Here is a 20,408-nt window from a genome sequence, read left to right as displayed (position 1 = left end):
CACTGTCGTGGAATAGGTCACGTAACGATAAAACCCATCACTCGCCCGGGGAAAGCTGTACGTGAGCGATTCGTATTTGATACGCGAATCGTGGTCGGGGTGGTGTGTGTGGTAGTCGGTCCAAGGGCGGGGGTTGGTCGAGTCGACAACTATGTGGAAAACTATGTCCGTTGAGAATTTATAATTGTGCGGGCCACGGTACGGTCCTCGGAAAGATCATCACTATGTTTCGTGTAATGTAGTGGGCGAAACAACAAGCGATATTTTATAAAATATAATATTATTATTTCGCATTAACACCGCGGCGCCGCCTAATTCGGGCGTTCGCGTCGGTCGTGAGAAATTCGCCCGAACCCAATTCGCCGTGTGTGACGGTATCCGAGCGGCGGTCGCGTGTGCGTCTGGTCCGACGACTCCGTCGACCGCAAGTCCGTGACCAAACGATTATTAATCACAGAAACAGTTTATTCCCACAAATAATAGTGAATTTGATAGTCGAAGGAGGGACTCGGACAATTGAATACTTCCAGAATATTCGTGTATCACACAGTGCCGCGGAAAAACCTTACCTCAGCAACAGTATTATCAGACATTAGTTTATTCGCATAGACGACCTTATAATTGTTTGGGGTATACGGTATACCGCGGTAACGTAAAAACCGAAAAACACCTTTTTTATGCATAACAGGGCGTTATAGACAGGCAATTCAACTGCGCGATTGTGCGTAGTGCAATATCGTCCGGTGCACGGCGTTTGCTACAATCATCAAACATTAAATTATTATAATGCGTCGTATTATTATGCATGTCATACGCCGTGCTGATTGCTGGTTAGTATTGTAAATCAATAGTTTAGCACAGTCAATTTTAAGTTGGTAGTTGATGTTTATGTGGTTAGTTTTATTTTATGCAACGTCCTATAATATAACCGGTATATTAATTATTGTATCAAATGCTATTACGAGTTTATAGATAAAATATGTCTAAGGATTATAAAATACGTTATATGAAGTAAAAATACAACTAAATTCTGAAATTAAAAAAAAAAAAATGCACTTACCGTCTGCTCTAATGTTACGAACACATATATGAAGTGGTATACTGAAATATATCCGTACTGTATAGTACGTAAAATATTATAAATTATGATCATAGAATAATATTTTCAGCATGTAGACAAATTCAAATTAATCGAGTACACATATGTCTTGATTTAATAAGTATAGGTACTTACATTAGTCATAAACAGCGCTAAAATTTGAAACGGGGTAGTAAATAGTTTATAAGTACAGACATTTTAAAATATATTATTGTAAATTTAATTTTCTGTTAATGACGCTTATAATTTATAATATTATACGCGTTTCAATTTTGACGATTTATTTCGGCATCGACTTACTTTTTCCCGACTCTAGACATAGTTCGCCATCTAGTTTAAACTGTTGAGCTACTTCCGCAGTTAACGGTCCACAGATCGCGCGACGTGTACGAATGGAGGAAAAAAATATGATAATAAAGCGAGTACCATTAGATTATATGATTTATATGTATCAGATAGTTATGATGTTTAACCATATTTGCCAATAATTGGTGTCTTCAACCAAAATATTTGAATATAATTAGTTTTTAGTTAAGACGGAGCTCACTTTTTGTCCATCAATGGTTAACATACTTACATAATATAACTTATTGAATATATACATGTACCCATGTAGGGACAGCTTGTATAATATTATAATTAGGACAGAATTTTGATAAATTTTGCATTGTTTTTCGAAACTTTATATCGCATTGAAATTAGGTTGTCTTATTATATATTAAAAACGCAAAAACAAATTTAAAAAGTCTAAAATTGAAGGAAAATTCAAACAATCACAGTATATTGAATTTTGTTTTTCTGTATCACAAGATTATTTTTTTTATTTACTCAGTAAAATTCTTTTAAAACTATGAAGGTAAAAATAAACATGTTTTTTGTTCATTACTAATACAAACTTATAATAGTAGTTAAGCTTGAAATACAATTTTCAGTATAATTTGGTTTTTCTTAATCTTACCTTAGACAATTGTGGCCGAAATATGAAATCGGAAAATTAAAAATACATGTCTTACGCGATCATTGCAACCTTTTGACACTTGGATTATTCATTATTTAAATACTCAAAATAGTTTTATAATTGTGTTTTTAAGATTTTTATTTTTTATTGTCCTACACAACAAGATATCAGAATCGATATTCCTCAAATATTGTAGTAATATTGTGTACTTGATAATGTATATGTGTTTGAAAAAACATTTTATTCATTGAGGCACTTCAGATACTAAATTGTATATATTGTTGAGAAAATCTGGATGAGATGTCCAAAAGAAGAAAAATGAATTGGAACATTTTATTATTCAAAACACATAATACATGAAATATATAAAATAATCTCACATCATCAAATGAGTCTAAAAATAATAATATATATATATATATATATATTGTACACACAAGCACACACGCACGACAACAATAATTATTATAATATGTATGCATAGAATAAAAAATATACATATATCAATTTTTTTTTATTTTTAATTTTTTTAAATGGTAAATACATAAAAAAAAAAAAATAAGGAAAATACACGCGATACGTTGCAACAGTGTACTGTGAACAGTAATAAGAAAAAATAAACCACCGGATCCACAGCGTGTGTCAAACGTCTGCCCATACCACTGCCCTCCTGGATCGATCTACGCTGGCCACGTTGTTGGTAAACTGATGCCAAGACACGGCTGTCACCGGTGCGCTGTGTTGATGAAAACAGCAGTTTAATTATTTCGTATTTTTTAAATATATATTTATATAATAATGATAATGACAGAATTAAAATCAAGTAACGTAAACTTTACAAGGCCATTTTTTTTAACATGATTGTCGATCGTTTGAGTTTAAGAGTGTTTAAATATCATGTTTATTAAGTAAGCACTTAAAATATAATAATATAATAAAAATATATTTTGTCAATAATTTTTAACAATATTATAATACCACTAAAAAGGCGTAATGGTAAAATAAGATTGGATAAATATTTATTATTTTCTAGTGAATTATTGCACGTTGTAGTTTTAAAGGATTCCCTATCGGCTCTAACAATTGGAATGAACCGATTATTTTTATAGTAAGTTCAAACCTCCTGACTATTGGAGGGAACAGCCATATAAACATATTAGTACCCACCAAAAATTGTATCGAACAAGATTAATATTAAATTAATATTATTAAAGATGGTAAAGTCATGCCATTGATAGTATACAGCACATATTATACAAGTGTAATATTTATGTATAATAATATTGTATAGCTCGTGCAATATAATACGTACCTGTGTTCGTTCTTCAATACTACAAGTGGTTTTTCGGGATTTGACACGGCCCATATGAACACCGAGCCTTCAGAGGATCCAACGGCCACATGATCATATTCTAAATTGAACACAGCTCTTGTCCAATCACAACCCACTTTAAATCCGTCAGCTCTGTTAGGACATATAGTGAAAAACAATATGAGAATATCTATTTTACGCTATTATTCACAATAACATTATTTATTTAATTGTTGTGCAACACAATATTTTATCAAGCATAAAACAGATTTCGGTATATATTGTTATATGGGTATCTGCTTCCTACCAACTTTATTTACAAGAAAAAAATATTTTAAATATTATTATTATATATAACATAATTATTAAAACAAACATTTAAATATTACACGATTGTAGACAATAATATAACGCAAAAAAAAGTCTAAAAATATGAAATCAATTTAAAAGAGCTTTTAAATAATCATAATATAGTCTAATTTTTTTAAAACAAAATTGCATAACAATTGTAGATTTCAATATATTAACATCATTTAGTCGTAAAACCAAAGATGTCTCTGGTTTTTCCGTCTGAGTCTTTGGTGGTCTATGACGTGTGTGGGATAATATGATTATAATAATATTATGATTTTACGATCAAACAATTTTTAAAAAAATGGTGATAAAAGTATATTAAAATACCATCTCTATAATATTATTATATTATGTGTATTTACATCATCGATGTAATTTATCGTTGAAAATTAATTTTGGTGTATTATTATTTTGTGTTTTAAATTCAAATCATCAAAAAAATACTATAAATATAAAATTAATGGACAATAATAACAGGTATACAGGTACACTTATAGACTGGTATAATAAATATTAAGGTTTAATATATTAATTTAAATCGTTCTCCATAAAAACGCAATTGTCCATGTAAATCGTTCAACTTTTTGACTAATACTAAAGAATCGAAATGAATTTAAAAAAAAAAAACCTTCCGCAATATTTGTTTAAAAAATTAATTTCCGAAGTCTGGTAAAATCATAATAACAGTGTTCAGTAATATGATATAAGTAGATGGTTTGAAATTATATAATATTAACCGCACGTCCAGTGATTTAAACATGATTTGATTTTATGCCTACGTATAACGGTTTTTACTTTTTCGTAAACGTCCATGTAAAATCATAAGCTTATTATAAGAATATCATGCGCTCATTCAACATACATATATATATAATATGTCTATATACATATAAATATATATTGTTGAAGTTTAATAGAAAACTATTATAATAACGGAACATACAATTTGTTATTTTAAGTGAATATATCGTCTATTTTGTGCGCAAAAATAATAAAACAGGTGCCGTGGGGTTATTTATGTACATTTATTTTATAATTTTATTTTATACGTTTGTTTTTTGTTTTACTTGTTTTATTATTAGTATTACTAAAAAATCTACGAAAAGAACAAAAGACGATATTTATAACAAGGACCTTGAGTCTATTCGAGATCTTTTTCCCATCCACACTCCCTAATTATACAAAAAGCTTTTACATTTAATTTTACTACGCACATTGGCCATTTGTTCAATACTGATAAATTAAACCTAAGAGATTGGAAAAACTTTTCTTTTTTTTTAAAAAAAGCGAACTTGAAATAAATTAAAAACGTCTGAATTATATCACGGAAAGTTAACAGGGAGTGAAAAAAATTGCAACAAAGGTAAACGAAATTGTACTCCAAACTATGAGGCGTGAAGCCAACCAGCTATTGTACAATCGTTGTCGGAAATAAAGTTTCGGAACACAAAAAGATCTAACTAAACGTTACCGGGCCCGTGCTAAAAAAATGTATATATATATATATATATTAAAATAATAAACCTTATCTATAGAAGTGTACTTACGTACATATATACAAAACAATTGCGAGTGATGCAGTGAACGTATACGTTATGCAAAATAACAATATATATATATACAGAAAGAGTCGTATAAAACCGTTTTATCTCGTTACGAGTTATTTTTATTCACGAGACTCCCGTATAATTTGGCTTTCCGATCTCCTCCTCGGCAAATGGATTTGAGTTAATAATGATAATGGTAATAATAATAAAAAGAAGAATAAAAATAATAACAACAGTAATAGTAAGTAGAAAAAAAAAATTAAATAAATATGACTTGCTCGAATGTGTTGATTATTTTGTTCGTCCTGAGATCGACCAGCCGCAGGGTGTCGTCCCGGACACAGCTCAATAGGTAATTACAATCTGAAACACAACCGTAATCGATATAATTATTGTTCGTCGACTTGTGCAAATAATAATATCGTTATTCGCATAAACGCCAATGTACACAAACCCACAGACGCACGGCCGACGGACCGTGTAGAAGTCGAATTATTATTGTTATTATAAATAGTATATATATATTATTATATTATATTACCGTCGATCGCCGTCGACTCTTGAGACACGACTAGCCGGCGGCGGTGGGCGCTATACTATAATACTATATTATACATTGTGCTATGTTCGGCGCGAACTATTCTAATATATTGTTCACGCCGAATATACCTCATCCAGACGGGTATGTGCGGCCAATTAAAATCTAACGCGTTCGCCAAACGCCGCGCTGCACTTGTGTTTATACTTGTTCAAACGTATAATTATTTATCGTACCGACATCGGTACATAATATACGTACTTATGCGCTGCAACGGTGCATGTGTGATTCTCGGGACTCTCGGGAGATGTATCGTGTAAAATCCGATTTAGGTTAAACGGTCGCGCGTTCGATTATCGCGAGTTGCATGCATTATAGTCATTATTTAGGCATGTTTTTTTATTGACCAGTACCGCACGCGTAATAAAACAATACAACACGCGGTCATTAGACAATCGAAAAGATCGCGTAAGTCGTTTTTAGACGGTACACCTATTATTATAATACCCTTTAGCAGACAGGTTTTCGCTAAGAAAAATGTATGCACCTAGTGTTTTACCAGTTACACACCCATTTTTCATTTAATAATGAATTTATAAAATTCTGGGTATTGGAAATTATGTAAGACTACATATTACCAAATAAAACTTACATTTTGTATGATGTTTAAGGAACCGAATTATTTAACAGTTTTTGAATTATTACACCGTATGTAGGTATGAATATAAGTATACTAAAAATAATATTCTATAACAATAACGGTTTAACTATATAAGAGATATACTATACGATTTAAAAACCAATATTATCAATAGTAGGTAAATATAATTTAATAACTTAGAAGCCATTCGTTTGGATTTTAATTTAGGCGTATCAAATTGTTGGTGCACAAAAACTCAAAAGGACATCTGCAAGTTGCATACAAATCTATAGATACAAATTTACTTGGAAATATGTTCCGTATACCTTAACTATACTTAACGGTTTTAATAGATCGAATTTAAATACATTGGTTATTACAGAAATTATAGTTGCCTCGGAAGAATACCGCGGAGTCAGTCGGTCGGTTGGACCGCATTTTTCACATATGATGCATAACCCCCCACAGCAGACGGTAAAAATTCAATAATTATTACGTATATTAAATATATATATATTCATACTCGATGAATCACACTCGTACACTATAATATTACAAGATCATAAGACTATACCATTCGGAATCAGGACGAACGATAAACGCGAGCAAACCACATTATATATTATGTTATTATGGTGCACATAACGCATAAATACGTATATGCCTACAAGGATAATGTTTCGAGCCGGTTAAAATTTGCGGAATTCTATACGCTCGATGGAGTGCTCGAATCTATTCACGTATTCACGCACCTGCAACGACCATCCTAGTCAATTCGAATCATCTTCACCAGCACGGCTGCGGGTTAATATACATACTTAATATTACTGCGATTGTTAGTATTTTGTTCTGTTTCGACTGCGCACGACAAATATGTAAGCAACGAGGACGGAGGTCACCAAAACTAGTTTTCGGCCGTTCGCAAACATTGTATATTATGTGTCATGACATTTCGTTCCGAATTGGTGGCGTCCTCCAACCTTTTTGTATATATTTATAATATAATAATTATTAAATATTATTCCCGTCTGCAGTGGATTATGAATCATACGTGAAAAATGCGGTCTATCCGACCGACTGACTCCGCGGTATTCTTCCGGGACAGTGCGCGTAATACATCTAATCTAACGATATCGTCTCGCAGTGTGTGTAAATCGCGTGGCGCGTAGTTGATGATAATAATTTTATAGGTATGTTCGCGCGGCAACGCACACTACACGGTGACGAAGTCGACGTGAATATCATATCATTAAAGTAATACACAATCCGCGATCTCGCGACGTCAATCTTCGGAAACGCTCGCAGTACACAGCGCTGTGGCTGATGGAATCCTCGCGTGGGAGTATGAGACAAACTATTATAATATTTTAACCGACACTCGGCAAGTACAGTTATGTTTCTGTCCAAGTTCGACTCTTCTATACGATATTATGTGACCAGTGTTGGGTGACTACGTATAGTATTATTGTACCACTGAAGCAGCGTCTATTATATAAAGGTGTACGGATGTAATAAACTGAAGAAATGTTCTATGAGAAATCACTCGTATACCAATGTTTACGATATGTAATTAACTGCAGGACGTGTATAATAACTATTAAATCGTAAATAATAACGTGCTACGTGCAGTGTAAAGTGTCCATCTATAATAAACGTTATGTATAGGTAGTCTTATTTTAACAGTGCGAACGTATATTATTATGTTACACTGTACCTATATAATAAAGTATAAAGTATTAACGCGGCGACGTTTATAATAATAATTATAATATAGTGTTCAGTGCCCGTTAAAAACGCGTATCCGACGTCGATTTTGTCGCAGGTAATGAAAAATCGAGACTAAAACTCGCCCAATTAGGCACCTATATTGATCGTCACGTTAATTATAGTGCACCGATGTGAACTTGCGGTTTTTAACGTATCGCTAATTAAAACATCCGTGTAGTTAACAGTTGAACACGAATATTACGTGATATATATCATATACTCGAGTATTTTTAAATTTTCATAGCATATTGTGAATAAAGCACGAAACGCATGCCATCAATAGAGTTATGCTATATAGAAAACTATCAAATCAGATGAAACCAGACCAAATGATTATCGTCACAGAAATCATGAGCCTGCATAGTGCCACCATATAAATTGAGCGTATTTCAAAAACTATTCCGGTGAAACGAAAAAAAAAAAAACGTCGATAGATATTGGATATAGGACAATTGGTCCCGCGAAAAATCGTCGTATGCGAACAATTGACCACCGTAATAATCGTATACGCGGACAATTGGCCCCCCGCCCTATTGTTTTTCTATTGATACATATTGAAAATAATTTTTACAACAACATAATGACGACGTAAAAAAAAAACTTAATTTTAAAAGACTGTATAGTCTGAGTGTCATTAACACGGTGTTTCAGCTGTTAAAGTATATTTTAAAATAGAATAAGCTATAAGGTACGAGTTTATGATTTTAATAACTATTTTCAGTGAATTTTTTTTTAAATATACCATAATCTACATTATATTAATAAAAATAATTAAACAAAGGTGGGAAGTATACCACACTGCTTTACTGTAAGTGTTGAGTAGGTAACTTTAATTGATGTGTTAAATTTAAATTAATTGATATATTATTTTATATACCTAAAAACGATTTTGAACAGAGACAAGTTATCAGCCGATATCACTAAGTATACGTATTTCATATTGTTATTAGAAAATTAATTAATTTTAGTATAAGTAATTAGATAAATTGAAATAATTTTTGTACAATAATATTGCATTTAAAAATATAATGTTATACGTAAAAGTCATATACCCTCCAAATAATGTTCATGAACTATAAAATATTAATGAATATCGTTATTTATATAGTTTAAATATTTAATTTCGACTAAATTTGAATTTAAAATGTTAATAAAATAATGTTGTGCTTAAATCTTTTTTCATTTTTTTTTGGTTTCAGTACGAACTAGTTATGAGGAATTCTTTATAACAATTTCAACTGCAAAATAATTTACATATTTCCACGATTTTAAGGAATTTTGTCAAAGTTTGAACTTAAATAATGCTTATAAAAAAATACAATTATCCATAGTGTTTTAAATATTTTTAAGCAAAAAGTAGTTTTTTATCGACATTTATTTTATTCAAACAAAAAACAATTTTAAATACCTATGAATAACTCATACTGTCCAAATATTTTGAAAATTGTATTATCTATAGAAGATAACCATATAAATACTTTTGAAAATTGTCAGTACCTATATATACGATTTTAGTTTACGAGTTAGATAAAAAAAAAAAAAAAACTATTTTGTTTAAAACTGGATATCAGTAAAATTTCTTGTTCTCTTCATTTTTTCCAAAATATTTGTCCTGATTAATATGAAAAATATTGGTAATTTTTAATTTTGACCTGTTTGAAGTACAAAATAAATCCAATTTTTTATTTGAAATCATCATAAAATTTGAAACTTATCGAGGTGTAGGTATAAAGACACAAAAGAACACTCATCATTATGTATAAAACCAACATATTTTAACGTCCCCTCTTCATGTTACAACATTTATCAACTAGCTTAGAATCCAAATGAAATTCTAAAATGTATGTTAAACTTCATAACTTATTATTTTAATCAATACATCCCTTAGTAAGTATAATAGATTTTATTGTTCTGGGAACAGGTTGACGTGCATATAAAAAGGTAAAAACTTCAATTCTTCATCCTCTTTATATTTATTTGTGTTTCAAAAAATTTTCTTTTATAGACGTATTATTAATCTATTCATATTCATATTATTTTTGAATTACTTATGACGCAAATCACACGAAAATAAAAAAATGGAGATCAATCGTTCGTGGAAAAAATTATAACGCGCGAAAATTGTCCGCATAATAATTCGTTCATTTTTTGCGGGGATCATTGTCCAGTGACAAATTGTACGTTTACCAGACATATTATACTGTAATAGGTGTTATGAATATGTACCTACAGCAGTATCCATGACTAAAAGTCTGCGATATCGCTGCCACGTCCAGTCACGTAGGTACACTTTTACGTATATTTATGTAACGCTCCGTAGGTAATATTATATTTGCATTAAATCGGATTGATCGTCAATTTTTTACGATTTTCACACGACCGGATTACGGGAGTCGTAAACGCGTAACACGCCAGACTAATAATAATAATAATAGTAATAATAGTAGTAATAGTAATAATAACAATAATAATTATTGTGACGTGTACATTTTTATGTACACAGGCGAACGAGTCGAGTGAAACCCGAGGAGATCGAATGAATTATTTTCTAGGCGCAGTGTACGATGAGGGTTGAAAGTCCATGACTTTCAACATTATACGGCGGTACAGTATTATACGCGTCGATGGGATCGCGGCGGGCGTACACGCAGACAGCGTTCGGGCGTTAAACCGTTACAAGACACGTCGTAAAAATAAAATAAAATTAAACCATATAATATGTATTAACGACACGCGTCATCGAGGCGCGTATTGACGTTGCCCGCACTGCATTATATTTAATATACGACTTATACGCGTATATAGGTACACTTAAACGACGGATATAACGCGCTATTATGATATTACTATACTCGTGCATTATACTGCGCATATAAATATCGTTATGTATTGGACGAGTGAACTTCGGCGGTGTTCGGTTATTCGTTTATTTATTATTATTATTTTTTCATAGGCCATTACGGGCGACACGTATCGTCATCGTCGTATTATTGTTACTATACGACAAACACCGACCGTACGGCGGCGTGAATCACTACTGTTCGCGTGCTTCTACGTTATTATTACGATACTGACCTGACGGTTGCTGCAGTTTGCTTTTCGCTCGCGCGTATTGTATACCAATACACGGATATATACATATATATATTATATAGTCGCTGCATATCATCCGCGCAGATCCGGCCGACACGATAACGCGTTTATAATAATGTATTGCCTACACGGCAGCCGCCGCCGGTGCCCGCGTATCCATATGCGCGTTTTCGTTTTACATATAAAACGCTAAAAGGTCTAACCTCCGTCGTGTCGCCGGGCGGCACCGGATTTGTGCCATTCTACGCGCATTATAATATATAATGAAACGGCTTTCCGTACGCGCACATATTATAATGCGAGTTCGCGCCCTAACGAGAGTGTTATATTATTATTATACGCGCCGCCGCTTGTTATATTAAATAGTCGTGCGCGATGGCGAGTATATTATGTACACCTATCTATCTATATACGTGTACGCATATACCTAAACGCACACATCCCTAGAACGCAGCCACACATAAATATATTACACGGATACGTCAAGCGCGTTCATAATAATTATCCCACCGAGACGCTGCAACGACTGCAGTATTAAATGTAAAAAGAAAAAAAAAAACGTACACTGCAGTCGCGATTCGCGGTCAGGTATGTACAATTAATTAACAACGCGGGATCAGCTGTAGTTGCTTAGACGTCGAATATCCTAACCTAACGCGACTGCGCGAAGGCGTGATGTGTTTGTCCACCCCGTGATTTTTCGAATATATAACAACGTATTATGCGAACCACGGGGTTGCAGATGATGCAGGAGAAGGCAAACGGGGACTTATTATTGCAGACGAATCGAATTAGTTAAGCGTACGTCGGACACGATATTAGATTAGGTGCCAGTATAATAACTATTTTAACATAATATGTACTTGCATAAAAAAAGGTGCAGTACTCAAACCGTCCAGACTTTGTGTAAATATTTGCAATCATCTTACCATTAAATTGGTATTATGTAAAAATGTGTGTCGTTCTGCAAGCTTATCGATCGGTTTTGATAAATATTAATGGAGGCCTTTTTACATACCATGCGGAGAAATATGAATCAAAATACAGTGTTTTCCATCCTTCGTTCCGAATATAATACATTATAATATTATACATAAAAGTCAAAAGATGCTCTATCGGTTAAACGAGTCTCTCAAAATTCACAATGGTCGTAAGAATAACATCGTCCGTGAATTTATTGGTTTTAGGATTATCATTATGCGATAATAGGCCGTGTCGGACGACCGTGCTTATTATAATCTATTTAATATTTATGAGTGAAAAACGCAATAATAATAATTAAATTATATATTCGTAATACTTTTCAGTCAAGTCTAGTCTGAAATATTTGTATTACCTATACATAATGTATTGCCGTATACATATATGCATAGATAACACGCGGCCGCGTTCCAGCCAACGGCAATAATGGACACGTCATAAATCACAATACGCGCAACGTCGAACCTTGTCATTATTAATATCCACGTGATTTTTTTCAGATTTCGATTAATATGGTTGATATTGTTATTCAATTATTAACAAGGTTATAATTTCCCAAATCATTAGCGTGCACGGGAAAGCGGGAGAAAAAACTGAGCAACGGTAAACTGTCGTCCACCCGTTCAAATAATTTACGGTTTAATAGAATGCAAGCCTGAGCGTTTCCTCTCGACAACGGCTCTGGTTTTGTTTCCATCCAATCCAAATGCATTACAGGATTATATTGTATTCATTAAAAATCTGCTTTTCATCCGCGACCAGCCGTAATTATGTTGCACTTCATGTCTACTTTACATGTATACATAATATTACATATTATACACGCAATGCAGCATTTCTATTAGAAATTACAACCGATAAAATACTACATTATAAGGTCAAATAGAATTAGCCGACAGTAAATACGTAAATTAACGACGAGGAGAAAAATACCTAAATATATATCGTTCTGTGAGTCGCATCAGTGGCGTTAGAGTGGGTAAAGAAGCGTAAAAATGTACGTACAAATAAAAAAAATAATAAAATAAAATCTTAATAATACAACAAATTTAATTTCAAAAAGGAAAGGTCATAAATTCATAACTCATAAGACATTATAGTCACCTTAATACCTATCTGTTCGGGTAATTTGTGGTGCCTGTAGTTGTAGGAATATTATAGGAAATATTCAAGCATACCTAAATATTAAAGTCGATTCTTTTCACCGAATTTTCTAAAAACATGGTATATAGGAACATAGATTTGTATGTAGAACGCATATATGTAGACACTCTATAAACGTATCACTAAATATATCATAATCGTAATGGTGAAGCTAAATACATAATTAAATACTTAAATAAGGTATTAGTTTCATGACATTTAATATTTAATTTTCAGTACAGTTAAAATATTAAGAAAAAACTCTATGACTATTAATTTTTACTACGATTCGGAGAGAAATATTTTATATACAGTTATGTATACCCACAGCCTGCGCGTATATGCACAGTCGTTAATTTTTTATAATCGTTCATACTACTTTTTCGGCTTGTAATGTTTGAGTTTGTTGCGTTTTGACCAGATATTTGTAAGTTTTATACTACGGGGACCCCGTTTATTATCATATTAATATGATTATACAGCAGTGCTTGGCTGGATGACGACTACCTATTGCAATCATCATACATTAAATATAGTAGTTAAAACGTGCGTATTAAATTAATAGCGTGGTAGTCCAATAAGAAAATTTGTATAATAATCGACCGGCATAATATACATATATTATACATCAAACATATAATAAGTCATTAATCAGCCGAATAATAATAATAATTTTTTTTTTTTTTTTTTTAATAACAGCCGAAATCACGATTTTCACCGCGGATCTGGTAAGACGGGTTTCGGATTTTCGTACCCATTATTATTTTTATTCTTTCGAATAATTTGCACAAAGCGAATTCCGCCCACTATAATAACATGATATGTATGTACCTGTACAAGCACAATACGAAGCACTGTAGCACCGGTGATATAGAGACGCGTGCGCATACCCACCTTTGCTTAACGAAGTCGCAGATGTAGGTACACAAGTGCGTATAATAATAATATGTATATTATAATATAATATTGAGGTCAGTTCGGTGAGACAAACGCGGACGACAACACGGCGATAAATTAAACGCACGTGCAGCATCGTAATGGAATGAAAATTCGCCGATACCCGAGCGACGACGTTTTACTAACTACCCGTGTGTAGGGCCAACCGTACTGCAGCACGCACCACGACGGCTGGACGCCGATAAAGTATATTATACGAATCGCACTGCAATATTTTATTCGGATAAATGATTATTATTACGTACATTTTAATTTACGCGTGCGGTTAATATTAATGAAAAAAATAACACAAGGCGGACAACTAGTTCGATTATTTAAAAAATAATAATAATATAGTAATAATACAACTAATAATGAAACTCGAATGATTGATAGTCATCGCTCGCGTTACATATACTCGAAGATCTTTTATATTATAGTTTGCGGGTCAGACAACAATGCTACGATTTATTATTATTATTACTTTATGTGTGTGTGTGTGTGTGTGTGTGTGCCTACTAGACGCACAAACACGTATCGCCGTACTTTTATACGTACACAAGCGTATAATGCCATTCCGACGTATTAATTATTGTCGATTATATTATTATATGCGTTTAAATGCTAAAAAAAGACGTTTCTTCTTTTCTATAACACCATGTTAGAGTGCAATTGGTATAAGAGTACTTTATATTTAAATAATTGATCAATTACTTCCGAGAGCTTATTTCTCTACATGCATATAATATATTATATTATATGCTATATACATATAAATATCTATTGGTAGACAATATATATATAATGTATACATGTAAGACGTGTAATTTGCTCTTGTATATATTATCATTATACACTGTATAATAAGCCAATTGTTTTTATAATGAATAATTATCTAAAGCTTAAGTCATTATCCGTAATAATGTAATATGTATAAATGTACATAATAAAGTGTTCTATTTTATGTATCCGTAAAATGTACCGTTTTTGATGTGTATTGTACATGTAGTATAATATAAAGCGTTGCATTTTTATTTCCTATATGCGAATGAATGAGTTTAAGGTCGGTGACGTTTGAATATTATTCCATGGAAACTATAACTTTCAAATATTTTTTTTTTCTTAGTGATAAAATGTTCGTCATAAAAATAAAATGATTGTTCGATATGTGTTATAATTTTTTTCAATTAATATTTTGTTGCGTAAAATATTTTCAAAATGTTTTTAATCATTGAACGGATGTACAATATTATAACATAATATTATAAAAAAAAAACTAATAGAATTATTATAAGATGATTTTAAATACTAATATATTAATATATTGTCTAACTACAACCAAAATTACTTTTAAATAAAATTTACTGCTAATAGGTATAGGTACTTAAAATTATATGAGTACGATAATTTTGAAATATTGTTACCATATTATAATACAGTTATAATAATATATGAAATAATATTATATTTTTGTTTAAATAAATTATGGTAACTATTTACAGTTAATATGAAATCCGGTAGCTGGTAATAGAATATATAAAAATAATCCGATAGTGAAAAGAAAAAACATCAAGTACATATTAAAAATTAGAATAAGACAGAATAAGTATTGCATATTTAGTTTCAGTTTTACGTTGAAAATATTAAAAAGCCAGAGAATTATACTTTTTGGTTATTACTGCATATTATATTAGATGTGTAATTTTACTTCGATCAATTCTAATATGATCACAGGTTAGGTTACTTTGCTTAGATACTTAATAATTCCTTACTCCGCGTAACGACGTTAAGAACTTTTATGCTAAACCTGCAGTGTATTATTGTACTTGTAATAACGTGGAATTACAATGTGCTGATTATACGATTAGCATTAGTCGCTCATAATAATATGTGCGTTAGCCGTATAATATACATAATATTATAATTGTACATACAACGATGTAAATTGAATGTTTTAATAGTTTAATATTATATTAATTTGAATTAGACTGGTTGTGTTTAAAGCAACAACGACTGCGATGTTAAATACAGCCCCGAATAACAACTATATCATTATGACGTAGCAGTATTATTATAAAACGCATATTATTATAATGTACAACTGATCATTTTTTAACATAACTTATACACGATATGTTTATTTAAAATAATAAATTGCACAATACAACTAATACATTTTATTAAGATTTATCTGAATACTATGATCAATATTGTGCGTCATCCGATGTTCTAATTTCGCATACGCGCATGTTAACACAATCTACCCGACTCGATCGAACTTTCAGCCGTGTCGATATTATATTATTATTTTATGTATAGCGACGTACCTATACTGTAGATTTCACGATTTACTCGCATATGTTGTCAGTTTTATACTGTAAATGCAGTTTTGGAATGACGCGCGTATGCGTATGCTAATTGACACACCACCGCAGTTCTTTATGTATAATCGATACGATACATACTTTACAAAGCTAACATTTTATCAGATCGGTGTATTACGCATGTTTGCATCTATTATAGTATGAGCACAACATACAGTATCAGGTATAACAGTACATTAGCGTATCGTAACTGTTTTGTACACAACACCAGTTGACCGGACTCGGATATGGTATTATCGACAAAAAAATTGCATCGAGTTTTGAATAGAAACCCCGTAAAAACGAATACCTATACATATTATGGTGATAATAATGTAATAGTGCGAAATCGAAGAGCAATTAATTACGCCGTTGACGTTGCCGGCGCCAGACCGGTGTATATAAGTATATACCTATACGGGCGGCAAACGCCTACATAATTTGGTACGTTCCATCTATACCAACTGTAATATTATGTTTAACCTAACTTTCGGATGCGCCGATCGATAACGGAGTGATAGAGTGTTGGTTGGGAATCGTATGGTTTTTTTTTTTTTTTTTATTGGGTCGACGGTCCTGTACATTAAAAAGTCCGTTGGAAATTTCCCCGGAGAAAAACTACGTATCGACTATCCATATAGGTATAATAATGTGAACCACCGATACATACTTAATATAAGGTCGTGCCGTTTATGAATAAACAAATGGTTTAAAAATCATATAGTTTATCTTTATACCGATGACGGAGCGATAATTTTTACGACGTCGCATTCGTATATATGCTATTTCCACAGAAATTGCTGTCGACGGATAAAGTCCTGTCTGCATGTACAATTTATCCACACCCCTAAACGCATACATTATTGCACGCATATCACATTATAGATTGGAAACCTGAAGCTGCGCCCCTGAAGATTGAGCACGCATTATACGCAGACACGTGGTTGACCATCATGCTACAAATATATATATATATATATTGCCACCGGTTGGGTGGGCGATAAATCGATAAATTCATCTCGGTAGATTTTAATGACTCGGAAGCTATAAGTATACAGTATAGCTGATGGAATAGTTGTGCGCGTCGACTGTATAATATTATATTTATTTATAGAGTCGCGCCTTCTCGGCGTGCAGATGTAATTTCTGGATAAACCACGCGAGCGCAAAACATCGCGATCGATTGAGATCGATACATTTTATATTATGCGGCGGCGGAACTCGGGTACCTCATTGCGCTGTACAGGTCCGTCTTGGTGTAGCGTTATGAAGAGACAAAAATCGCGCACGTCGCGTATATATTTAAATAATAAATACATAGACAATATTATGATGACATCTGACCGCGCGTATACACGCGGTTCCATGCATAATAGGTATTATCACCGACACGCCCTTTAGAAATAGTATATTATAAGTTATAACTTATAACCATGAACGGGTTAAACCTTAATATTTACATGGGACGGTTACCACATAACTATTATGTTCTATCCCGTATCCTAGTCCAAACAGTTACACATTATCGTTAAGACCTCTGCATAGAACTAAATATTATGTATTATTAGTTTTTAATTTGTGTTTCGAAAGTAATATTTTTTCTGCTATCGTCTACTGCGCATATATATATATATATAAATGACAAACGTTTGAAGATTGACTCTTTCGCTCACAAGACCTTGGGCGTTTTCCCGGTGACGGGATGGCCAGTATATTAAATCTGTAGAAATGTTAACGGTGGCTAGCAGGCCAGCCCTTATAAGAAGTATTAGTACACTACACGCGCGTTTGCCCAAAATGGTTGCGTAGGCGTGACTTTTTTACCACGTAATATATAAGAACCCACTATAATATTTATATATATATATATATATAGGTTATACGCTTACCTCTGGACAAGTCCAAAGACGTGACCCGTCCTTGGACCTCGATCTCCGTATGTGGCTTCTCGGTCCTCGTATCCCAGAATCGTATCCTCTTGTCAAAATGGCCGCTCATGATGGTCGTGCCAACAGTCTCCGATGTGACCAGGTCGTTGCAACTGGACATGGCAAACTTGGTCTCGACGCCTACACAATATAATATTATTATTGCGTATAATGAAAAAAGTTTAATAATAATAAAAACGACAACAGCGACGTGTTGAAACGTACAATACGTTGCACGACCGTTACACACATATGTATAGGGTGATTCTTTCACATTAAACCAATTGGAAATATCTTGAAAAACATTTATTTTTATTTTTTATTATTTAATTATAGAAAATAATATATTAATTAATCGTAAACAAATGTAAAAAAACATTTTCTTTTTCTCCAAAAAAAATTCAGATAATTTATTGCACATCTCACGATATACGAAAAAGAATCACCCTGTATAAAATATAAACAAATATATACATATCGTACGATGCTATTTACTGCATAGTTGGCTATCAAAGTATAAATTATACATCGACGTCGTTTATTGGACCGCCACCAACTACACAAAGCCACGTTATAATATACTATACGATTTTGTACGATATATTGGCTTAGTTTATTAATCGTCGCACGACGAACTCGCGATGAGTATACACTATACGTACATAAATATAATATTTTATACTCACATGCCCTGATGCGTAGATCGTATATCTTCAGCGTGCGGTCGTGGCTGCCGGTCACCACTTTGTTGGGTTCACCCATGAACTTGGCAGCCATCACTTTGGCGCAATGTCCAGTCAACGTGTGCTGAAACAACGACAATAAATAAACACCGTATTATTATAACGTTACAACAGCTATAATATTAATAATAATAAACAAATAAGGTTGTGTGAACTATATCAGTATATGTTATAGTATATGCACATACATTCCATATAGATAGTTTGGTAAGACTTAAATTTGAGTAAAATAAGTAGTTATAGTGGGTCAGGCCGACGAAGTTCAGTCTACAGAAATGTAAATATTAATTAAAATCGCCGTCGCATGATACGAAATGTAAGAACGGTGAATGTGTGTTGTATGTACCGCACGCACTTGTCGTACATACCGTTTATCAGAGACAGACCACGGGGACGGAAGATCCTATTAGCATGTGTGTTTAATAAAAGTGTTTCTAACCGTATTTTGTTCCATTAATTTGAATGTTATCCTATTTTTTTCATGAATACCAATCTAAAACCGGTTAATTCGCAGTGATAATACGACGAAGCGATAGTGGCAATGAGGTGTTAGAACTTACAACCACTATATAAATAAGTAACCGGACCAGACTGAAGTTATTTCATGTTAAAATTAAGGAACATCGAGTGTTCTGTGATAAAAAAAAAAAATAAATAAAAATAATAATAATAATCACCCCGTGTGGTATACAATGAACAATGCATATTTTATAGTTGCTACCGCAAGTACACGACGAAGAAAATAGTATATTAAGCACAGTCAACCACCGTCATATACAATTTTGCGACTATAACCTATGTGTATACCGTTGTGTGTATACCTATTAAAATTACAAGTAAACATATACATAATATGTATGTGTAGGCTCGTATACACGCGTTTCGTCGTCAGACTAACTGTATTGTAGTAATATATTATTATACCTACGTCCTCCATCGGCACAACTTTATATGTATATATATATATATATATATATATTTACTATATTATAATAGGTATCCACCG

General features: G+C 32.5%; 1 protein-coding gene across 1 annotated transcript in view; it reads right to left on the bottom strand.

Moving 5' to 3' along the window:
• Window positions 1–2,506: 2,506 nt before the first annotated feature.
• Window positions 2,507–20,408, bottom strand: part of LOC113555124 (autophagy-related protein 16-1) — a 155,250-nt gene continuing 137,348 nt past the window's right edge. The window contains exons 9-13 of the mRNA XM_026959457.1: window positions 19,346–19,466; window positions 18,621–18,800; window positions 5,549–5,633; window positions 3,370–3,522; window positions 2,507–2,793 (exon numbers count right to left, since the gene is read on the bottom strand). Of these exons, the coding sequence (XP_026815258.1) occupies window positions 2,700–2,793; window positions 3,370–3,522; window positions 5,549–5,633; window positions 18,621–18,800; window positions 19,346–19,466 (633 nt within the window). The 3' untranslated portion in view covers window positions 2,507–2,699. The remainder of the gene's footprint in view (window positions 2,794–3,369; window positions 3,523–5,548; window positions 5,634–18,620; window positions 18,801–19,345; window positions 19,467–20,408) is intronic.

Source organism: Rhopalosiphum maidis, chromosome 2 (assembly GCF_003676215.2).
Source record: "Rhopalosiphum maidis isolate BTI-1 chromosome 2, ASM367621v3, whole genome shotgun sequence".
Classification (NCBI taxonomy): domain Eukaryota; kingdom Metazoa; phylum Arthropoda; class Insecta; order Hemiptera; family Aphididae; genus Rhopalosiphum; species Rhopalosiphum maidis.
The sequence above is the reverse complement of the archived record's forward strand: the minus strand, read 5'-3'. Positions and strand labels throughout refer to the sequence as shown.